Source organism: Squalius cephalus, assembly GCF_949319135.1.
Source record: "Squalius cephalus genome assembly, chromosome: 5".
Lineage (NCBI taxonomy): Eukaryota > Metazoa > Chordata > Actinopteri > Cypriniformes > Leuciscidae > Squalius > Squalius cephalus.
In genome coordinates, this window is record NC_137126.1 from 26,882,235 (window position 1) to 26,907,264 (window position 25,030).

General features: G+C 37.5%; 2 protein-coding genes across 6 annotated transcripts in view; one reads left to right on the plus strand and one right to left on the minus strand.

The window, feature by feature from the left end:
* Positions 1 to 476: 476 nt before the first annotated feature.
* On the plus strand, positions 477 to 7,398 carry paqr3a (progestin and adipoQ receptor family member IIIa). 2 transcript variants are annotated; one of them, XM_079872954.1, is made up of 8 exons: positions 738 to 902; positions 1,060 to 1,202; positions 2,292 to 2,513; positions 2,698 to 2,860; positions 3,495 to 3,650; positions 5,472 to 5,669; positions 5,953 to 6,043; positions 6,246 to 7,398. In XM_079872954.1, exons 3-8 carry the CDS (start codon positions 2,326 to 2,328, stop codon positions 6,386 to 6,388), a joined length of 939 nt encoding a protein of 312 aa, XP_079729080.1. In that variant the 5' UTR covers positions 738 to 902; positions 1,060 to 1,202; positions 2,292 to 2,325; the 3' UTR covers positions 6,389 to 7,398. The 2 variants fall into 2 exon arrangements, with proteins under 2 accessions (XP_079729079.1, XP_079729080.1); XM_079872953.1 differs by having other exon boundaries at positions 477 to 1,202.
* The window catches only part of bmp2k (BMP2 inducible kinase), a 37,716-nt gene continuing 20,069 nt past the window's right edge, over positions 7,384 to 25,030 (minus strand). Inside the window, exons 8-16 of one of the 4 annotated variants that reach the window (XM_079872952.1) lie at positions 24,692 to 24,795; positions 23,892 to 23,971; positions 23,654 to 23,802; positions 23,356 to 23,546; positions 19,336 to 19,464; positions 18,211 to 18,362; positions 16,568 to 16,722; positions 16,225 to 16,344; positions 7,384 to 10,065 (exon numbers count right to left, since the gene is read on the minus strand). In XM_079872952.1, coding sequence (XP_079729078.1) covers positions 8,690 to 10,065; positions 16,225 to 16,344; positions 16,568 to 16,722; positions 18,211 to 18,362; positions 19,336 to 19,464; positions 23,356 to 23,546; positions 23,654 to 23,802; positions 23,892 to 23,971; positions 24,692 to 24,795 — 2,456 coding nt within the window. In that variant the 3' untranslated portion in view covers positions 7,384 to 8,689. Of the gene's footprint in view, positions 10,069 to 16,224; positions 16,345 to 16,567; positions 16,726 to 18,210; positions 18,363 to 19,335; positions 19,465 to 23,355; positions 23,547 to 23,653; positions 23,803 to 23,891; positions 23,972 to 24,691; positions 24,796 to 25,030 lie in introns of all 4 variants that reach the window. The other 3 variants (XM_079872951.1, XM_079872950.1, XM_079872949.1) reach the window with 3 other exon arrangements.

Below are 25,030 nucleotides of genomic sequence, written 5' to 3' on the forward strand. Positions count from 1 at the left end.
GTTTCACAGATAGAGTTTAGATTAAGCCAGGATTAGGCCTTAGTTCAAATAAAGTAGCTTTAATAAATGTGCCTTAGAAAAAAAAAAAAAAACATTATTGGAGTGCATCTTGAGACAAAACAAAACATTATCTTAAAATATGTCAATGCAGTTGCTTTTAGTTAAAACAACTCAAACATGCATTTTAGTCTGGGACTTTTTTTTTTTTTCACAGACAAGGCTTAAGCTCTTGTCTGTGAAACCGGGGGTAAAAATGATGAAATTATGACTTAAAAATCAATTACATCAAAAGAAGAAATGATGACATATAGTCGAAATTATGACTAAGAAATTCATAATTAGCCTACGACACCAAAAAAGTCAAAATTATGACTCAAGTTGAAATTTTGACCAAAAAAAATTATAATTATGACATAAAAAGGCCATGACAAAACTAAGTCGAAATTATGCTCTGTTGGTGACAGGGTGGATTTGCTGCAGTCAGGCAAATTGTCTTGGCAGTGCTGTTGACAGCCTGTTTAAGAGTGAAGTGCTGAAAGGTGAATTAGGAGTGCTAATGAAGAACACACTCCCACTTGAGGAGGTAATTATCTTGGGTGTAATAGCTGAGGGAAGATTTAGTGTGATTCTAGCCCCAGAGGAGTATCACACAAGATTACACCTGAGATGTTTATGAAAAAGAGAAAGTCTTCTTCAAAACGTGTTGACAGCAGTCTGCCACCTACAGGTCTCAATTCAGTCGACGAAATATGAATGCTATTGTGGCTGGTGATATTTTCAGTGGATAAACACTTCCAATAAACATTCAGCAGGAAGGAATCATTTCGGAAGATACAATTCAATTCATAGAGAATTGATCGACAGAGAACAAAGAATAGAGTGTGACAAAGCTTTCTTAGATTGTAAGGTCAAATATGAACAAATTACAATTTTATTAAAATGTAAATGATTATAAAATGTTATTATATTGAATGTGAGATCATTGATAAAAATAATCATTGGATAGAAGACGGATTTATGCCTGAGGTTACATGCGACATGAAATAATCTCTTTATTAGCCTGTTAGCAGCTAGTAACAGACAGTAGCAACTTCCTGCTCTCACCGGGCTAACATGAGTCTGGACATGGGATATTAATGTTACCCATGAGACTTATAGACACAAACGCGGATTCTTCGATGCAGATATTTATCTGATCAATGGTAAGTTAAGGATTAAGCGAACACTTTAACCTGTTTCTGAAATAAACCCACTATACAGTAGATGTGATTAGCATTTAGCCGTTTACCCATTTAGACAGTAGGCTACTGTGAATTTGATAGCTAACTTAGTGATAAAGGTAATTATGGCTAGTTAAGGTATTGATTTTATTGAAGTAAATAGTTTGATAGCTCAGCAGGTTTATACGCTGTTTGTATCTTTAAGTATTTTGCCATAAGCGTTGGCAACTTGTTGGACAGTGACGTCTGTTTTTGCAGCTCGATTTTCTTCGTTTCATGTTATTTCATTATAGTTTTCGTTCTAAATAAGGTGTTACATTTGTATTATATACATACAGTCCTGATGCTTTGTTTTTCAAACAGTGTAACGTTAGCTATGAATACGAGCAGTACTCGCGCAGGACAAAACCCCACAATTTTTTTTTTCCTTGCTATTGCCTTTTAAAATATTAACTTTTAAATGAATCAGAAATAAATCACTAGTGTTCTTTCTTTACACAAATGTACTATTACATCACATTTTATTTTGCCAGTGTCATGCGGTGTTATTTTAGTATTATATGCTATTATATTTGATGTATTTAGAAAATATTTTGAATTGTTCAATTTTTATATTTTGAGGTTTTAGTGCTAGGCCTATATTGTTGACATTTTAGCACTTTTGTTTTGAGCTTTTATCATTTTTTATTTATTTATTTTCTTTTATAGCTTTATTTCAATTTCAGTTTTATTTTTCTGTTAATTTTAGTACTTCAGCTTATTTTATTTCAGTTAGTTGCCAAGGCAGCATTTCTAAGTTGCCTTTATTTCAATTAATGAAAACCATTTTTAATAATCTTAGTTAACAATAACAACACTGCTATTATGGCATTACATTATCATTCACTACCCCTAAAACCGTCTGCCCTCAGATCATAGCTCAATACTTCATGAGATAAATAATGAAACGCTACTAGAACACAATTAAAACTATGATATTTTGTACAATTCCACTACACAGCTGTCCACTTTTTGTCAACATTGTCAGATATTTATGGAAACATATATCCATTCAATTTTGTGTGTCTGTAGGACTTTGAGCGTGAGACTGGGTGACATTATCATCATGCCGTCAGCGAAGGTGCTGAAGAATGCCCAGTACATTGAATTGGGCAGTTACCAGTACTGGCCTGTACTGGTGCCCAGAGGAATCCGCTTGTACACTTACGAGCAGGTGCCAGGATTCCTACGGGAAAATCCTTATATCACTGATGGCTACAGAGCCTATCTGACCTCTAGACTGTGCATTAAAAGGTATGTGCGTGTCTTATATGTATCCACTGTGTATTTATGCAGTGTATTTCTTCAATAGCAATATTTTTGCGTAATTTTAATTATGGAATAATAGATGAATTGCTCAACCTCTTGAGAGAATGACATGACCTTAGCTATTGGAAGAAATGGTAATATAGACTCCTGTTATCTCTATGTTTTGTAGCCTTTTCATTCTCTCCAATGAGACAGTAAACATCTGGAGTCATCTGTTGGGGTTCTTCCTGTTCTTCACGCTGGGAGTTTATGACTTGTTGGCGGTGTTGCCGATGTTAGGAGCTTCCAGAGAAGACTATGTCATCTACTCCATAGGTCTCTTCTGCTTCCAGGTATGTCCATGCTGCTTGCATCATGCCATCACAATATCAAGTTTAGGTAATTCAAAAGGAGAAAAAAACCCTAAGCAGTTCAGAGGTGAATTTAATAGTCTCTGTATAAACTTGAATAATTAAAACAGTAGTTAGTAGTGGTTAAAGTGTTTCCGTTTTTTGGCATGACAAACAAATTATCTCTAACCATGGTTGCTTGTTTGGATCAGCTCCATCCTTTTCAATAAAAACTGATCTTAGATCAGCACTCTCAATCAAAAAGTCTTCATATGATCCTTGGACTGTTGAAGGCCTTTGATAGCAGGCTTTCCACATTCACTGTTGCCAAGGATTAGAGTTAAAACTTATGATTTTATCACCTAAACCCAGTCCCGCCTAATTCTAGATCCGTTATCGGCTGCTCTCGTGCCATCGTAATAGACAAAAATGGCAGCTTCTATCCTTGGCAGCTATTCTCTAAAGCATCAGGATTAGGCAAAGTGCCTCTACACCACCCTTGCATATTCTCTCATGAAGACATAATTATAGCATCTTTGTTTGGCTGTATAGGTTCATCATGTGAGTTTGAGCTTTTGTATTGTGAAAACTTTGCATATATCAATCTGTATCTGAATACTTCACATCTTCTGCTTAGGTGTGCATGCTGTGTTCTGTGGGCTTTCACCTATTCTGCTGCCACCGATCCGAAAAAAACACCCGCCGATGGATGGCGCTTGACTACGCCGGGATCTCCATCGGAATCATAGGCTGTTACATTCCAGGAGTGTTCTATGCATTCTACTGCAATAACGTACGTGCAGGGGGCGCTGCTCCAGTCAAATGCTATCTGATCATTCACATAATTGCCCTCTGGTAAACAATATAGGTTACCTGTGTGCAGGTACAATCAGTTGAAAGTCCTTTAGAAATCCTTTATACCTTCCTCAGTCAGAATACTAAATAAGTGAGTGTAATCGAATTTTTTAGGATGTATTTTTGCATTAATAATAATGTCTAGTAATATAATAATAATAGTCTAATAATGCTATAAGCTTGCGATTCTGTTGCCTACTTAGTACTTACTGATGAAAAAGTCATTGTATTCTATCTGTTGTGTATGGTCATTGGTCAGTGTGTATGTTAGTGCCATTAGTCAAGACAAATTTCCCTTTGGGCAAAATAAAGTGAACTGATGTGAACTAAACCATTCTGGCTTGGGGAGGTGTAGGTGGCACTGGACGTAGGCTTCCCATAACTTCATAAATGAAGTAAGTGTTTATTGGTGGAGTCGGATCCAAGTAGGACACATAGGGTTCCATAAGAATGGCATGGAGAGTCTCTACACTGCGATCGACGGTCATGCCCAATGTGGACAAGGGTAGATTAATTAGGTGGCTTGAGGTGCATCGTCCCACTGTGGTCTCTAGCAGATGGTTGGCCTGCTTTTTTTCTGGGCATATGTTACCTGTGCAACAGATACAGAGCAAGAGTTCACCTATACCTGGGGAAAACAGTCTGGTGTGTGTGTGTGTGTGTGTGTGTGTGTGTGTGTGTGTGTGTGTGCATTGTGAATACTACATGGAGAGACTGTTTATATGTGTTTAGTAAAGACCATTATTCTATTGGAGTGCACATTAACATTTACTCCTTTAGACGATGCTTTTATACAGTCACTCACCCGAAAAGGACCCTTGTCATCATTTACTCACACCCATGCCGTTCTAAACATATGACTTTCTCTTTTCTTCAAAAGAAGATATTTTAAACAACATCGGACCCCACTGACTTTTATTATACAAACAAAAACATTTTTCAAAATATCTTCTTTTGTGTTCCACAGAAGAGAGTCAGATAGATTTGGAACAACATGAGGGTGAGTAAATGAACGATTCCTTTAAAAACGAGGAACAGTATGAACGATTTAATAGGAAAGTTGGAAGTGCACACACCGAGAGCTGTCGCATGTTGACTTTTCCCGTGAGATTACTGTAACACTGATAGAGTATCTTTGATTATGTTGTATGATAGTTTATTCCTCCCTTCCTGTTAGTTTGCACAATGGACCCCCTGTGGAGCGGCTTTGTACTGCCTGTATAAAAACGACGAGGTGCTGCTTGGCGTGAAATCTTCTTTGTTTCAAGATTTTGGTGCAGTTTTCTGAAAGCTTGGATCTTGGATATCCTGAGCAAGCTGATTGCTCTCGTCCCCTCTACTCCCACTTGCTGTTTGCCGAGCACCAGCGCTTTTGGCCACGCTGCTCCACATGGTTCTCCCCACATATTGGAAGTGCTGGCTTATTGTGCCCCAGAATGCGGCAGAAATCTGCTCCAGCCCAAAGCAGATGGCCGTGTTCGTGGACCCACTCCGTCACTCCTGTTCCCCACCATATGACATTCACACGTGGGTGAGCCATCTCCACTCTCCCCCTGCCAAGTGTTTAGCTTTGCTTTTTGGATGACTACTCAATCAGCCAAGCGCCCCAAGAGAAAGAGAGACTGATTTCTCCATTGCTTTTTTTTTGCACCGTTTTTTTTGTGTGTGTGTGTGTGTGTATGTGTGTTGTGCACATTAAGATGACTTTCGTGTGTTTTTGGTTCATGTTGTTTTGTCTGGTTTGTATATCTATCTGCAGTACTGGCGGCAGGTGTACCTGGTAACCGTTCTGGCCATGATGCTGGCAGTGTTCTTTGCCCAGATACACCCTCATTACTTGACCAAGAAGTGGCACAAGCTTCGCTCTGTTATATTCTGTGCTGTAGCGGGATACGGTCTAATCCCTACCTTTCATTGGATCTGGCTCAGTGGGGGTTTCAGCTCAGACATAGTCCAGGTAAGAGTCCTCACAACAGATTTTTCTTTTATATATGCCAGTAATTTATGTTGATAATAATGTAGACTATACAAATGTTAATATTATTATTAAATGTATAGAACATTTCCCCCATTTTTTAAAAATATTACTCATTCATGAATAACAGCTGTAATAATAGGCTAATTATAATATATATATAATTATTAAATGTATGTTCACCAGACTTGTACCCATTTTTTTACTATATATATATATATATATAAAAATACACCTACCAAAAGTTTTTCATTTTTTTTTTTAGGAATTTATTCCCAGAGTGCTGATAATGTATGTACTTGCTGTAGCTGCTATCATCTTCTACATGTCCAAAATTCCAGAGCGTTATTTTCCAGGTACTGTAAAATTTCATATTTCAAATTTTTTCAGCTTTCATGAAAGCAGGGCTGTGTCTCACTTGTCAAATGTAATACTGTAAAAGAAAGAAGTTGTTCAGAGAGTGATGGACTAAACCAAAGACCACACCTGCCTTAATTAAACGAGAACCAACCTCAGACAAGTTAATTAATGGTTTGATGCTATTTTTGTAATCTGTAGGTCAGCTGAACTACTTGGGCTCCAGCCATCAGGTCTGGCACATACTGGTGGTGCTCATGTTCTACTGGTGGCATCAGTCTGCACTTTTCATAACCAGTTACCGTCACTCTCACCCTTGCCCAGACTACCATCTTCATTCCTAGAAGAATGTGGGATCAAGGGAACACCACTGAAGACGGCTGTATTTTAAATGATCTTTAAGCTTGAACACATTCAGTGTTTATTAAATATGAGTGCGTGGTGTATGGATTTTTATTTTTGATTGTGAGCTATTTCGACAGTTTTTATACATTTTGTTTAAGTGCCTAGATGTGTCAGTCTAAATAGAAATAAATAGGCACTTGATAAGGTAAGCAGTGTTAGGCTGTGTTAGCACTTTTAAAAATCAAGGTGAAGCACCATTTTACAGCATCTGCATGCGTGGGCTTCTACATCTACAAATGTACTTCTTGAGTTCTGTGGGGCAAAGCATTCAGTATTATGTCTGCTCAATAGTATTTGTTGTTTACTGTTTGTATTTGAACCTGAAATTCAACGATTCACAAGCTTAGGTCCACATTTTGATTTGTTTTTTAAATAAATGTATACAACATAAGTCTAAATGAGACTTTGTTATATAGTCTTGTTTACAACATTGAATAAACCAAAGAGATTTGTTCCATATTGAAATAAGCAAAGGTCTTAAAATGGTGAAAATTATATTTTGCAGGTTGCCGCACAGCATTGCCATGTTGTAAATACATGCATCAGGATTATTTGTATCGATGTAGGCTTATGACTTTTTATTTAACGGTTTAGTTTATCATTACTAATTTAAAAATTCTCTCATGCAATTAATGCATTTAACACTACTCTGTATATCGCATTTCAGTGGTTTGTAATCTCAGTTGATCAAGTCACTATAATTAAAATAGTTACATGGTTTCAGTACATTTTCTGCCTTACAACAGTGAACTGTACAGCCATGCAATTGTGTTTGTTTTTTAACCATAGAACAATGTGTCTTCAGTGCTTAATGGTAGGGTGACGTGTTTTTCATGATGCTGCACAATGTAACACTTTTAACTTCATTTTTTTTTACCACATTGGTAACATGTTGGGATATGCATTTCTACAGTACAGCTGAATAAACTTTCACTTTGTTTTTTTTCAACTAATGTTGTAATGAGTTATTTTAATGTCATTGTCTTAGTGAGAACAAAAACAACAAAAACACATGGACTCGTGATCTCCAAAAGAAGCTTTTATTGCATTGTTAGAGTGTAGTACTATGTAAGAAAAAAAAAAAAAGCTATTTTTGGTCTTGAAATGTTCCAACTGCAGACATTCAATAACATTATAAATGCATCTAAATGGCCCTTTTAAATTCAGTTCAATTGTGATACCCTTCATGCGTCATACCTTTGGTGACAAATTGAATTTAAAAATTTGCTTCAAACAAATGACTGGTATATAAATACACGAAACTGCTTTTAGCACATTCTTTTCCCTTTCTATGAGAGCTCTAATTGTTCATGATTGTAGGTTACCGGTAAGTACATACAGACGGAGTGGAACATCTGATTATTGATAACCAAAGATGTTAGGTTTAGCTTGGGGAATTATTTCTACAAAATCATAATTAATACAAACAACGACAGTTATAACAATATTGTCCAATAAACTGCAACTTCTCTGGTGTGGTCAATTTATAAAAAAGGGAAAAAACTATTAAGTCCCTTTTACTGTATGAAGAGAGGACATGGTCACAATATAAGAATTTAAAACACTGAACGCACATAAAAATTGAAAAGAAAATATGCATAAAATTGTTGATGTGAAACACTTTAAAATGGAGAATGCCTACACTCAGATTATTCCATTGACACAAACAGGCTACAGCCATTGTGCATTTGAGGTACTGTTAAGCAGGGCGGGGAATACCCAGATAAGGCTTCATGGTGTTCATGTTGGTAGATTGGAGTTTTACCAACTCAGTGGTCAACAATGGAGTACAAACTTAATCAAAATGCTGTACTAAATTGGCATTTTTTCCTCTTAATCCTATTCAAATGAAGGATTATACACCCATCTCCAATGTTTTTTTTTCTTTATTTTACTGAGCTCAGAGCGCTTATTGTAATGCAGCATAGAAGGCTTTCTAGCACGTAAAGGCAAAAGAATATGCTTCAAAATCCTCAATAAACCACAGGTTTAAGACCCCAAAAGTAAAAGAGGTGTTATAATGGTCCAGTTAGGTATTAAAACTCTTGAAAAACTACAAAAGTTGAATTTTATCTAATTTAAAGGCCTGCGTCCCAATGGGCTTGCACATACATAGAAATCACAGCACAAAGCTGCCATCCGTTAAAGACATTTCAAAGGCTGCTAGGACATTGCATAATGTAGCAGTGTGTGTGTATCATTTCTGTGTGTGTGCGTGTGTGTGCCGGAAGACAAGACATTCACTGCTTTGAGGGGAAAGGTGCTGCTCCGAAAGGGTCGAGATCCATTTGTGGGGTTTGTGGAGCTCCGCTTTGGACCACCATTTCTGTGAAGGGTACAGCTCCAAAGTCATCGATCTTATTTCCGTCAAACACACTGTGCAGGGAGCTGGTCCTCTGCCTGCCATTGGTGGAGTTCATCTCACTTTTGCTGTCTCCCAAGCTCTGGTGTCGACTGCCATCTTGCGGATGAAAAGGCTTGGCTCCAAACGGATCCAACAAGACCTCCTCTGGGGGCAGCGCAGCTCCTTTTTCCATCACCTCACCCAGGGAAATACTGATGTTCTCTTTGGAGTCTGACGCGCTGAGGAACTCGTTGCTGCTCTGCGAGTCCCGTCTGCCTACCTTCTTGTGCCTTCGCACCCGCTCGGGGGTACGGAAACTGGGCTTGTTGCTCTTCCTGCCGCCAGTGGGTGTGCCATGGTGTCGCTTCCCATTGCTGCCACTGGCCTCTTGCTTGGTGCGCCTCTGACGTGAGGAGAGTTTTTGAAGGCTGCGCTGCTTCTGCCTCTGTTGGGGACTAGATGCTTCATCGAAAAGTGTTTGGCCAAAAACGTCCTCCTGGTTACCGGAGGTGTGTATTTCATGGCCGGGCTGGAAAGGCGAGAATCCGAATACATCCACGCTTTCTGGGGAAATGGGTGGCGTCTGGCCGCTGGGTCCATCGCCACTCCTGCTGGACCTGGATAGGTTTCTGTTGAAAGGAGCTTTGGTGAATACGTCAATATCTTCCGCAGCGTTTTCCTGGCTCACCTGCCTAAAAGGGGCTTTGGCAAAAATATCTACGTTCTCTGGTGACACTCTGGGCTGACCACTGCCAACAAAAGGAACAGCACCAAACACATCCACAATGCTCGCGGCAGGCATGGCGACACTTGGCGAATTGGGAGGGGTGATCACACTGGCACCAGATTCAGCTTTCACAGTTCCCGGAGGAAAAACCGCAGCCTTCTCCTCCAACGGCACAAGTTTCGCTGTCCTAGACTCACAATCTGAGTCTGAGCTGTGTTTGTCTTCCTCTTCCTCTATCTCTTCCTCAGAGTCCATGAGCAATGGTCTCTGACCCAGGTTCTCAGGTTCGGTGTCTTCGTGTTCACTGTTGAGACCTTCCTCCTCTTCCACCTCCTCGTCTTCGCTACTTTTGGGAGAGGGCGGGTCGGACTCAAAATCACTGTCCGATTCCTCACCTGCTTTCTGTGGCAGTGAACTAGTGGAGCTACTTTTTTTTGTCGTTTTGTGTTCCTTGACCGATGGCAGGGTTGAATCTTGCATGGCTGGAACAGCCACAGCAACACTGGGCTTCTCAACTGGATGCTCCGCTGTCAGCACACCAGCTCCTGCTTAATGAACACACAAAGTTGACAGTGAATGTCTAATGTACACAGCATGTACACTGAATATGCTCTCAGCCTATACTGTAGATCTCACATAGAAAATGCACATACTTTATTCCACCCTTACAGAGAAGCGTCACATAAAATCACTGAGAGCTTTTAAAAGAAAGAGACCTACAAGCCTACAGCAGAAGGTTTAAATATAAAAATAAATGAAATGGTTGAACAAAATTGTTTTTTTGTTAAAAGCTGACACTAAGAGAAAATTTTTAATTGAAAACTGAAAAGTAACTGGTAAAACTGAAATATACATTTTCATAACTCACAAAATGGTAATATATATTACAAAACTGGAAATCTTTACACAATATCAAGCATGCCACTAGATAGCAATAACACTAAACCAGTGCATTCAATTTGACAGCTCTAAAAAATACAAAAACTTTAAATAAAAAAAAAAGAAATAAAGTGAAACTAGAAGACTTTAAACTGACAATGATAGAAGGAAAATTTTGAACTAATAGCAATTGAAAAGACAAACAAAAATTAATTCTAAACTATATTAACCCTGACCAAAAAAACTAAAACAAAACAAGAGACAATTTTATTCTGATGTTTTATATCATTTGTGTGTGAAGTAATTTTACAATTACAAATTTTAGGACAAAGCAAATTTCATTTCTTTGATTTAAAAATGGAGTTGAAAAACTATTACATTTAATCACAAATCTGTACTTCTACTGCAGTCTCGCCTGACGCAGTGTTCAGTGCTCCAAAGATAAATTACCCTAAGGCAAGATTTTGGACATTTTTGATTCTTATTTGATTAAAAAAAACAACAACAAAAAAAACAAACATTGAAACTGATTGTCAGAGACATTGAAACTAAAATGGACTATTTATTACTTGTTCCTCATGTAATTAGTTTAAGCTGGTATATCTTACTACAGTTTATCACAATATTTGTCAACATGTATAATTATTGAGATATTTGTCTAATTTCAAAAGACTGAATTTCTCAACATGCTCAGGCATTGCCATCCTCCCCCTGCTGAGCAGGCAGAGCTGCGGATCTGTTATCATCAAATCCATCCAAACTGGCAGAGCAAGACACAGAATTAGCCAAACCCAGTTCTATGTATATGAAGTCCAGAAATATATAAATAAATCTAAGTTAAATAACTAATTAAATAACAACAACAACTACTTCTACTACAATTATTATAGTTACTAGTGGCTGGGGGAAGGGGTAAAGAGAAGCGCAAGAACAGCATGGGAGGAAAAAAAATGGTGATTTTCGAAGAAATCTGAAGCTTAGAAGAAAAAAATATACAAGCAGACTGTTTAGGCTGTCCGGATTACAACACATCTAATCACGCCTACCTCCTGGAATACAACAATCCACAGCACAGCATAATGGAACATCCTTAATCATATAAGAAGATCGTAACCAGAAGAAGAATATTGAGTGTTCTTTTCCAGGCCCATGCGATTACACGCTGATGACAGCTCAAGTAAAAACGGCCAGAGCAAGTAATATCTAAGCATGTGGATGTCCAGACCTCTCCCTGCTTTGCTTGAATCAGGAACATAATGGAAATGTCATATGAAAGCCACATATCCATCCAGTGGATTACCCAGACCTCCCTTCATCCAGCTCAGCAGATGCTAAGCTGATTGTCTTTTTGTCTTCTCAATATATGCAAACGATTTGCAGACACAGTTGGATATGCTTCAATAGTTCATTGTCTCTTACCTCATTATGTCCAAATGCCTCTGTTGTACATGCAACTTTACCAGGCAATCACAATATTTGAATTGAGTTCATAAAGAGATATTGTTTATTCTATTGTTTAAGAGCCATTTTAATGTTTCCCCCACCGATGACCAGTTAACTGCTTAGTCAAGAATTAAGGGATAAAGCTTACAAATCAACAGGACAGCCACAGCACAAAACTGGTCTTAAACGTAATCATAAGTTTAGCATATATTAGACTTGAGGACGTTTTCAAAATCAAATTTAAAACGAGATACTCCAATAGGGTCCCATTCAACCATTGTTCCAAAAAGGCTGCAAGCTTTGTTTTACCGTGTTAAAGGGGGTTGTGTCTTGCAAAGTCTTGCAAATAGATTCATTATTTAAGAAGTCCAAGGGAGTATTGTACATGCTCTGAACACATTTTATATTAAAGCCCCCTTGAGGTAAAAATCAAGTTTTTAATGTGGTTTATATGTCTATGTGGTGTTTTTAATATGCTTTAAGACAAACCATGCGCAGATTCATGTCAACACCATTGCTGAGTATTGTCTCTTTAAAACTGCAGTGGGAAAAAAGACAGTCTCAAAAACGCGCTTTGAAATCGCTGGCGTTTCTTACGTCAGAAACCTTGTAACCATTCACGTCAACGTGAGGGCGGGCTTTATCATCTCAAGAGAAGCAAGGTTATCCCGGTATATTTTTCTGTTGATATGAATAATTGGGTACATTTAGCAATATAGCGGGTGAATTATGTATATGATGGTATGATGAATGCCTTTCTCCACTGACGCAAGTTGTTCAAAGCATTTGTAGGAATGCTGATTTTTAGAAGGCAGACTGAGATGGCGAACAGGAACATGGTTTGTGTAACATTAACAACACATTATTAGCAGTTTGATAACGTAGTCAAGCCAAAGGCTAATCATATTAATTACAGTTATGTGCTCGACGTTGTAGAGAGCGATACATAAAACGCATTACCATTCGGATACATCGATTTGTAGACTAGCCTGTATGAGTGAGTGGAGGCGGGGCTCATTTTCATTTGCATAATGGAACGCGCATACTAAATGAAGCAAGGGTGTAGTTACATTCAATCTATTTAAAGGAATGAACACTTTTTTTTTCCACAGGAAAAAACATTTAAATGTGTAATTTTGGTTATCAAATATGAGTTTTAAGGGATATAATTATTGACTACAAGGGACTTTAAATTATATATAATTTATATTTATGTACATTTAAATGTTAGCATTAAAATTGAAATTAAAACCTGTGATTTGCTGGAGATACTGTTGAAATTCATCAACTAACCATTCAGAAATGTCCTGTTGCTTCTACATGTTGTCACTTCTTCTTGAGTCTCTCCATCTTTGTCTGACTTCGGTTTGAACATAAAAGGCTAAAAGTTTTTGAAATTTCCAGTGCATGTCTGTGTGAGGTAAAAGGACACAAGCTCTTGAAGCTCCGCCCTCTGTGCTGGGAGCAGCAGCTCATTTGCATTTAAAGGGTCAGACACAAAAACGGTGCGTTTTTGCTCACTCTCAAAAAGTGACAACTTTAACATGCTATATAAAAATATCTGGAAGGTATTTTGAGCTAAAACTTCACATACACACTCTGGGGACATCAAAGACTTATTTTACATCTTGTGAAAAGGGCATTATACAACCCCTTTAAGTGAGTAGCACAGTCTTTATCCCTTATATATCAAATTTTAATATGAAAAAGGTCTTAACATTATGCTTTTCAAAAGTAAAAAATGAAACGGATCAATGTTATTCAGTTTAGAATAAAATTGTTAGACAAAGACAGCCATGCTATTATATAATAGGAGGAACATCTTGCTCTAGTGGTTTAAAGGTGGAAGACATCAGAACTTCTTAAACTCAAAGCATTAGGCAAATGCTCCTGATATGAGCTTCTATAACAAAAATCAACAAATATAACATTGCTTTTAAACCAGCTTTATTTATAATTAGCATTGTATAAAGAAACATACATTATGATACATGAGTATTTACATCAGTTTGTCAACTGAACATTAACAGCTTATGCAACTGATGCTGTATGTATGCAAGTATGTACAGATGAGAGGTCACTGAGGAATGGTGGGGCTATGAACTTTTGTCATCTACAGGAACATATGCAAGAAAACAAACAGTGCGTTACACAGCTCGGACACCTGTACCATGATTTCTGGGGCAACATAAGGCATGAATTGAAAGCTGTTATAGGAGAAACTTTTTGTATTAGCGTCAACAAAACTAATAACAACAGTATCCTACAACTCCAATATGCAAGTGGATTTAGTCATTCTCAACAGATGTTCTGCTTGCACTCGCCCAATAGTTAACAATATGGCTCAATACTTTTAATACAAGTTCAGAAGTCAGTTTTAACTGTCCACCAATATCCCACTCAATCAAGATGTCTCTGAAAATGGCTGTCTTTATCTAACACAAAATGGTAACAAACACATTAAACTTAAAAATAAAACAATGTTACCAAAAATGTTGTGATAAAGCAAAGTAACTTGAGTGGGTAATGAGATGAATGAGAACATCAAATTAGGAATTCAGCACACGGATTCGCTAAACTTTATGGTCAACTTACCGTTGGGAAAACAAAGGTTCAGTAAACATTATGGTAAGCCCTTATGTAAACTATAACTAAATGCATTGGAAAAAGTACCAATATGTGCTGACAAGGAATACATGTGACATTTGCCATTAATTAAGGCTCAATGCTGCCAACATGAGCGAGACAGCAACAAATGGCATGTGATATGTCTGTGGTGTGGTTACCAGTGCTAACATGTAAAAAGGCTCATGCATTATTAGACATAGCGTTTTCTAAAAAATAATCTGTGACCAGAAAAGAGTTCTAGCATAGGCTACATAATAATAAGACATCACATTATGCAAAAGAATGAAAAAAAGGGCTGCCAACTCTTAGATGCTTCTGTAGATGCAACAGTTTCTGATTATTCCGCTAACCTCCCTCAAGTTAACCTGCCAATGTTCCCTAAATTGGCAACTTAAAGTATCTTCACAGTAAATTACAGAAAGGAAAAATAAGTCTCAATGAGGAATTTAAAGCCAACTCTTAACACTGGAAGAGAGAGACTTGTGTTCAAATCCATGAAAAATTGGCATTTTTACAAGTAAACAAAGTGAATATGAGGATAGCTGGAAATTTTCTATGGTCTGAGGTTCATAGAAATTGTACCTGAGAACTTTTGGCACTCACTGTTAGTTGCTATCAACAACTTGCTATCAAGCACATAATGTAGCTAACTGATCTGAAGAAAAGAAAAAAAGACAGACATTTTTTTTTAGTAAGTGGAAAATTAGGTTGCTCAAGAATCTGAAAATCTATTCTATCATGCCAACCTGATGCCTAAATGGGGGGGGGGGGGGGGGGGGGGGAATTCCCTTAAACTCATACATTGTCTTTTCCTAACTAAAGGAAAACTACTTTTTCTGCTCTGTTCAATATAAAAATATTAACATAAAAATGTGGGTCCTGAGAGAGAAACAAAATCTAAACTGACAAAGCAAATAAAGTCTAGAGTACAATCCACATTGATAAGATTAGACTTGCACATACATACTGTAGTAAAACTGCACCACTATATAAGAGTTAGCCCAAACTATTAAAACTAAATTATTCAAATGATAAAAAAGATGCAGATGTGAAGAGATTTACAACTATAATATTGCAAGTGCACAGACAAACAAAAGTTAAAGCTTAAAAAAAATAAAAAATACAAATAATAAAAGAAAAAGAAAAAAACATGGCATCAGCAAAAAGCATAAAGCTGTGGTTTTGTGAAGTACAATATAAATAAATCCCTAGAAGGAAAAAAAAAAAACACACTTCAAACCACCGTATCATGCGAGTCTATATTTCTTATGTCTTATAGTTTCAAATGTATTATTTGCATTATTTTATAATCTGCAAATTCTCTCTATTTCTATGCTTGCATTTTACTATTGACTATTTCCAGCCTGTCTTATCTATATATAATATCTAAATCTATGTATGTACCAGATATATAGTGTCTTATTAAATTCTTATCTTATGAACAGTGAGAAATAGAATCAAAAACAGTTTTCTAAGTTTGTTGAAATGACAAGCTTGTAACTGTCTAAATGTACTGTATATATTTAAAGTGGTTAAAGGAATAAATGGTAACATTGATTCTGTTTGTCTCTGTTTGTCTCCAGATGTGACAGTGATATGTGGTGTAGAGGCGCCACATCCAGCGAGCAGAGAGACAGAAAGAGGTTCGGGAAGAGCAGGAATAGGGGAGCACAGATATGAGGAGAGAGGAGGAGGAGGACGTTAAACAGGGAACTTTGGTGAGGGTCCTTTTTGAGCCGGCTGCTAGAACTTGCCTGCGTTGGCCAGGAAGGGCACAGAGCCAAATGGATCCTCAGGGAGTGAGGGCTGCAGTACCGGCTGCTGTCTGTCTATGCTGCTGGCCTCCATGCTGACAGATCGCTCTACTGGCTTTTCTGTGGGGAACAACAGTAGCAGACACACAGAAAGTGTTAATGTAGCAATAAAGCAGGATGCGTATGCCCTCTGCTGGAGAGGGTGTAGAATACAAAAAGAGGATACATGTACGGATGCAATTCTAAAACAGACTCAAAGAAAGAGATGGAGAGAACTGCACTGAAAGCCACTGTGACATTTAAAATGCTCATGATCTACAAAAAGACACACAGAGACACTTGCTTGCTCTTAGAAGGTCAAATTCTCGATCGAGAAGTTCTTCTTCTGTGAGTTTGGAGAAATTGTCTTCTCCAAATGGGTTCCATCCAGACATATCAGGAGGGTTATTGACAGTCTGAGGAGAAGGGCTCAGGACCTCCACAGTGGACACTGGGTTTCTACTACAACAGAAAAAGGAAAAATGCCCGACATGTAAATAGTTGTACATGGTCATACATACATACATATACATATATATATATATATATATATATATACACACACACATACATACATATTTCCATTGTTAAAGGTGCTTTTTGTGTGTAGCAGTGCTACTAATAAACTACTCATTGATTATACACTACCATTCAAAAGTTTGGGGTCAGTAAGATTAATAGAAATTATTACATGGCTCTGTGGAATACTTGATTCTGATTGGTCAATCGCACCATCCAGCGGTATGTTATTCCCCGATAACAACCACTGAAAAGAGATAACAGGCTCATCCGGGTTACTGAAGTCAGCAGCGTTATACGCTTGCTAGGAACGTTTTTTCTTCATGGAAGTTTTATGTTTGGTGAGCTAATCAAATATTAAAACTAAAATATAAAATAACTGCACAAAATATTGATTTGACTAGGTTATCCAGTATCGTGGACTCGCTCTCTTGTTTCATACAAAGCAGCTGCTGCCACTTTGCGACTATTGTTATGTATGCGGTTCGATTATAAGATAACAAACAGGAACGATTTTAAAACAGTTTCATCTCAAATCAAAATCTCTTATCCCCATAATTATTTATGTTGCGAAATGCCATGTAATAAGTGGTATGACTGTACCGTATCCCTTAAATCTCTGTCAAGTTTGAACTTGCCTCTTGCTGACTAAGATGAATTTAAAAAGAACAAATAAACAAATTTCAATGCAATTAAAATAAAGTGTTAAGATTTTCAGGTATTCAGGTACAGAAACTGTAATCAAATGTAAAATAACACTACACTTTATAAATAAAATATACATTACAAATATAGTTACAAAAGATATCCAGTCAAGAACAGAGAGCAAATTTTCTCTTTGTCTTTTATTGTTTTATTAATATTATTATAGTGACTGCTGTCATTTTAAGAGCTGCACAGATCCAGCATACTGTTACACATAAGTTTTCTTTGTCATCTTTTTACGTTCACTTATGATATAACCGACTGTGTTTACTAGGATATTTTGACATATTTTTGAATGCATTTGTCCGTTCAAGTGCAAAAAGACGTGGAAGAGAACTCAGTTCAGTATCGTGCAGTATACAGTCTGAGAGGTGGCTTTCTGTGCACATGCTTTGGATGTTTGTACAGCAGAGAAAACAGCAACCGAGTCTTCTTGCACTTGAATGGTTTAAAATCACATTAAAATCACTTTCTGTGAGCACGCTTTGCATGTTGTGTGCAGCACAGAAAAACGCTGCACGGGTCTTCTTGCGCTTGGATGGTTTAAAGTCATATTAAAATGCATACAAAGGAATCGATAAGAGAAATTGAAATGCGTGTCTTATTGAATCCCAGGTTTTTGGAATTTTAGTACCTCGATACTCAACCCTATCTACTATGACAGGACCAAAATGGCGAACTAAGGCAAAAATCTACATCAGTAATAATGTCCAAGGTGCTTGCCTGATGTTAGTGAAGGGGGTCTCTACTGGAGAAGGTGCGGCAGGGTTATAGGAGCTCAGCGGGGTCTGGAACTCCAGTGGGGAGATATAGGGCAACTGCTGGACTGGAGCACACTGCTGCTGCTGAACAAACGCCTGCTGGTACTGATGCATCTGTAAGAAGACAGGCAAAAGAACTTTGTCAAACTAGTAACCTATGGCATAGGCCTGCTGTTGTGTGCTTGTGCTCAGAACTTCACTTTGACAATATACAAGGGACATGAAAGTAGAACGAATAGCACACCGCAGTTATAATATTATTGCAGAATTTGTTGTGTTGCTAGGATAATTGTTGCAATGGACAATCCTAGAGGAAGCTTTAAGATAAACTGCAAGTAACTCAAATCGATTTCATGTTCATTTTGTGATAATAGCTGTTCATCATCACTTACTTAACTTTACACTTAACATAAAAGTGTGCTTTCTCCATACAAAATGACCATGAGGACACAGGAAAAGAGAAACACAGACAGAAAGAGCGCCACAGAGGCCTTTGAATTTCTCTACAGTGTAATTGCCTCATATGTTACAATTTAACACAGAGAATCGGTCGATTTCACCACACCATTCAATCCCCTGATGGTTTTGCATGGAGCAGATTGCATCTGAAATTAAACAGATGGTAACCATTCGGTGGAAAATGAGCTAAAAATTGCTCCGCCTTAACATTATGTATTTAGCAAAAGTCAGTTAGAAACATTTCCTCTTTTAACGTAAATACAATTCAAAGGAATTATTGACGGTTATGATTGGGCAACATTCACGTGGATGGAGAAACAGTTTGGCATCGCTTCAGTGAGTGAGTGGGGCCAAATGAGTAAGGCAAAGACAGTCTAATTTCAGACTTCAAAGAAAATTTATTAAATACAATATACAACATAACCTACTGACATACGCATAGTGGATAAATTTACATTTAAAAAAGCAGCACCATCCTTCTCAATGCAGTTTACATTCCTTCATGACATTCATTTATACATAAATCTCTCCTATATTAGAACTGCATCTATTTAAAATGTGGCAAAATTCCTCAGTAAAAAGCGAACAAATGGCCCTGCCACTAATGTTGCGGGTGTATCCGTCTCACCAGGGCAGTGTAGTGAGCCTGCTGTTGCTGCTGGGATTGATATATGGGCTGCTGCTGCATCATCATCTGCTGCTGAAGCATATGCTGCTGCTGCTGCATCTGAAGACTCTGTTGCATGGCCTGATGATACTGCCAGAGAGAGAGAGAGAGAGAGAGAGAGAGAGAGAGAGAGAGAGAGAGAGAGAGAGAGAGAGAGAGAGAGAGAGAGAGAGAGAGAGAGAGAGAGAGAGAGAGAGAGAGAGAGAGAGAGAGAGAGAGAGAGAGAGAGAGAGAGAGAGAGAGAGATACAGACAGACAGACAGACAGACAGACAGACAGACAGACAGACAGACAGACAGACAGACAGACAGAGGACAGTCGTGATGAGCGTGGGAGTTTAATTTATGCTTCTCAATATGTTCACTAACACAGTGCTATCATAGGGTTTATACCATCACACGGTACAAACCTACAACATCATACATTTAAAAATCAGGGCAGCAGGCTTGAACTCGAGACAACAGGACATTTAACACGGAGTGATCACAACACTGCCAATTTCTTTGCAATTGGAATGAGCACTAGACTGGCAGAGAGTGATTCAATATGCAAATGTTTCCTTAAAACAGCATTTTGCAGTGAATAAGAAAGCACTGCTTAATTTAATAAATTCAGCATGAAATCAAATTTGACACTATTTACTTTGTTAGCGCACATTATTAGTATTGTGAACAATTACCTTAGTCTATTACTAACAACCCGTGCACAGACATTTTTTTTGTCATGGTAATCTTTCATTAAAATCTGAAAATTTGCTTCCGGTCTAGAATGGGTGTTCCCTTTTTGATGACGCCAGTTTGACGACTTGGGTAGAATATCCTTAACAAGTCCCCTCCACCTGTCATTCTGAATGAGCAAGAGAGGAAGTGCTCTAAAATAAAACCCCGCCTTCTATTCAATATTCCATTTCAACTAGAAATACCTCACGCTACTAAAATAGTAGTTTAATCGGTTGCAACTTCCAGTTCACGTGGACTAAAAGGTGCATTTGACTGCTGGGAAGATGTGATTTTAATAAAACTTGGCTGTCTATGCAGTAGAAACATGGGGGAAAAAATGAATCTGTGCTAAATCACTAGAGAAAAAGGGATGTGTAAGTAAGTAAAATAATGACAAATGTTTTTAAACAAAAAAGCTTGTTGAATTGTACTACTTGAAAAAAATATGTTTTGCAATAACCATGCTTGCATTTTAATGGATTGTATTTTTAGGGCTTGCATTTGTATGGGCTGATATTCAACATGGTTGTATATTTAAGCTGTGAATATTTCGATTCAAAACATTTCACACATTTTCATTATTAAAAATTCAATAATCCATATTCACCTTTCAGATTTCACTTCCAAAATGTTCATTCTGTTTAAAAATATTCCATTTTATTTTGCTTTACAATTTGCTTCAATAAATTCAGTGGCTCAAATTCAACAGCAAATTCAACATGGCATGATGGCACATCCAGGAACTGCAAGAATATCAATAGATTGCCGATTCATAATCTCCATTTGCTTGTAGTCGACGAAGACTAGAGCAACGGGTGAGAGAGTCATTCATTCATAAATACAGAAATGGAGCAAGCGGTCAGTATTTGTGATGATTATCAGGGCCAGTATATATATGGAAAAGCTGATAAAAGACACAAAAGCTGTGTTTACATTTAAGTCTTCACAGTTACTTTTGTACATGTAAGCAGCTTTCTCTACCGTGAACGAGATTATAACGTTATTCCCTGATGCTGATGTAAGAATTGAGAAATTAGAAAATGCCGGGCAGTCGGGTTGAGGAACGACCACTCCCAGAGAAGACAAAGCACCTTTCTCGAAATTAACATTTGACTTTCTCTTGAGAAACTAGCATCCCCGAGTCAATCATCTCCCCCATGTTGTCTCTCTCTCACATGCTGAGATGACCAGATATTCACCCAAAAATCTATATGGTTTAATGTGAATAATTATCATACAGTTTTATACATGTTTGGTATCATTTGAAATGTCTGGTACAAATGTCTCATTCTCAAAGAAGTAAACCAAAAGGTAATAAAGTTCTTAAGAGTTTAAAGATAACTTGCACACAGAGGAGGGTGTGTCTTCCAGGCAAATCGCACTCTGCTCCAAAAAGGTGTAAACTCTGAATGCAAATTCCCATTGTTAGCAAATGTTTCCATGTGAAAGAAGTTTCTGCCACGAAAGAAATGCAACAAGAGGCTCAGGGCGATTCTGTAACTCAGATCAGCCCATAATGTTGAAGGATCTCAAAAACATCAGCATTATGTATTTTTCTAAATTTCGGGTTTAACCTACATCTTTTACTCTTTATCTCTGAGCATTTTATGTTATTGTATTGATTATCTTTGAATCATTGGCATGATACATTTACCTGACATAATAAATTGTTACATTTGATTTTATTCCAACTGACTGTTTTCCCAAGTTGATTAAACGGATTTGTATGTTACCGCAAGTTTTGCGTCAGATTAGTGACGACTAATATTTGGCACTAATTCAAGTGTCTGTGGTTCGCATGAACCAATGCTTGACCAATCTAAATTTGGGTGTGTCTTACCTCTGTTTTAATTTAATGTTACTTTACATAAGTATACATGGGAAACCACGGCATGGCCAATCCAAAGCTATTATAAGAGAAGTAATGTTGGTCAACTTTTATCTGTAATTAGTGGCCATACCTCTGCCTGAAGTAAACATTACTTTAATTTCAAGTGTATACAATCACGGGGGCTATACCAAAGTATCTTTGATTGTGTAAGCGTGAATGCGACCAATCTCAGGTATATAGCCAATTACCTCTGTTTGGTGACCAAAACTGACGAGCTTGTGATCGTGAGACCTGCGTTAAGCAGAAGGCGTGAGGACCTCAGAGCGACATAGCGTCCTAATATGAACGGGTAAAATACAAGTAAAGAGTTAAATAGAACAATCAAATGTATTGCTAAACTATTATATAATTGACCAATAACCAATTGGCAATCTAACCTAAATTCGAGGTTGTGATAAAATGGAGTCAGATATAAAATGGAGTCAGATAAAAGCTTAAATGGAATTAAATTACTTTGCCACGCAGAAAGACCTTCACCCGTTCTATTGGATGCCCCCATTTTTTTTTTGTAATTATACATCAAAATGTCATAACTTCTTGTTCCGGTGAAACAAAAGACTTCTATCTGGTAACATATGCCGGACTTCTCCAATAATTTAACCGACTTTAACCCTGCCCATTTCCTACAAATCGACTGTAATCTTTCATCCAATAAAAAAACGAAGGACAGAACCAATCAACACCCTACATTCTTTTTTTCTTGATAATCCATTTATCGCATGTATGTCATAATATGGCCGAAAAGATCTACTTGTTTCATTGTGACGTAGAGAGATGCATGATTAACGAGAGAACCAGCAGTTGTGCATTGATAGTCAAATTAAAAACGCACACGCTACTGGTGTGTGTAGCGCTGCAATGACAAGAGACAATACTGACACATGTATTATTGTGGGTTTACAGAGCATATTATAGATCACAGATTTGAGCTGTTTCTGGATGTAGTACCAATCAAATTAATGTTCTCAAACTAGGAAGTTATTCCTTAAAAACAAAATCAAAAATTTGTGTCATGTTTATCAGACAACTAAAATTGCTGAACGTAAACTGTTCCACCATATTCTTGGTGGTTTATCATGTGTAAACATCATGTGCTCATCAGAAGACCACAATGTTTAATCCAAAAAATAACCAACTGACTGTCATAGAAGGTCACAACACACACAAAAACTATTTATGCCACTGGGATTTTCCGCAATTACTTAACTGGGTCAATAAAAATAAAACATCTGCATCTGATGCAGATATGAACCCTGGAATCTGCGCTTGTGCCTAAATAGTCATTTTTAAAGATCTGCAGGAAATTGGTTTAAACATATCTACAAAAAACCTTCCTGAACACTGGTCTTGACCTCCTGAGGCACTCATTACCTGTTGCATGTACTGCAGCTGCTGTGCAGTGACTTGCTGTTGGTGGTGGATATTGTGCTGTTGCTGCTGCTGTTGTTGTTGATGATGTAGCTGTTGTAGTCGAAGGTCACCAGGCTGCAGTTGCTGTAACACTCTGTTCTGTTGACTGTTACTCTGCATCTGCACCACCGACTGCTGCCCATTTCCAGGAGCTGAGACAGGCACACATACCGTATACAGTCAAAACTTATTTCTCCAGAGGAAAAAAAAAATACAGAACACAGACCATATTTAAGAAAACATGGATTATATTGTTCACCTTTCTGGCCGTTGCCAACCGTATCTGAGGATACAGTCATTTTCACAGGAGTTACAGAGCTGGACAAGGGCAAAACATTAGTATTTGCAGCTTTGGGTCTTTGCCTGGGTGCGATTGATGTTTCTGTTGGTCCAACTGAATCTGTTATTCTAAGGAAAAAGAAATGAAAACATGCTACTTAAATGGTTTGTTGAATTCAAATAATCTGAAAGCAACACACAAAGCTCTAATATGTTACCTGGCCTTTGTCAGACTCTTCTTAGCAGCAATATCACTAGCAGTAAGTGGATCCGGCAATGAGGTGGGAAGGGGAGAGTTCTGTGTGGCAGAAAAAGAAAAACCTCTAAATTCTGAATCATACTAGGGTAATAACAAAAATATCCATCAATTCAGTTAACTTCCCATAATCTATGGCTACACTCACACTGTCTGTCCATATTTGTGTATCGATTAGAATCTGATCTAAATGATTGATTATCCTTACTGTGTAATCGCAACTGTTCAGATCTGAATCGTGTGTTTGTCGTGGTGCTCTTTGGTTTTTTATAATATCTGTATTGATCTCTGTGGCAATGATGTTGTGTAGGTGTGTCAATGCCAAAAAAACAACAACAATACAGTTTGCAGTACAGTAGTTGTCTTATGTCAACATGCGGTCTCGTAGGAGGCTGGAATGTGCAGCTTTATTCACTGCTGCCATCAATTCAGAGAGTTGTGTAGACCAGGCTGACAAGGAATATACTGGAATTTTCTGCTCAACCTGCATTTTGCAACACAACCTTGTTTCTGCAACAACTTTCAGCATGTTTCCTACAACAACACCTGACATGTTTACATTTTATGTGGCATGAGAAAGCATTGAAATCTGAGCAGTCGGACATGTGATTTGAACAGGATTTCAAAACACATGATTGTACCTTAGAATGGATTTTTAAAAATTGTATTTCATGTAATTTTTCTAAATTCTAAATAGAATTGGATTACAAAAATCGAATTTGGACTGACAGTCTGAATATGGCTTATGTGTGAGTAACTTACAAAAAGATTTGGCACTGGACACTCCTTTCCAGCTAACCGAAAGGCAAAGTAAGAAACTTGATAGATGTCAGGTCTCTTTTCTTGATCAGGCTCTAACATGTATCCTGTGTGAATGAAAGAAAATGGCCGTTATCATTTATCAGATGAGGGTGCTTGTATTCAATTTCAAAATAAATGAATGTTCAGGAACAGAAGCAAAAAACATTTTTGGATGAACTACCCCTTTATGTAGAAATATATAAACAATCATATACACTCAGATTCTAACCAGCCCAATCATATGCCAAGCAATGGGAACCTTTCTAAAAAGAAAGTCATACAAGTTTGGAATGACCTAAG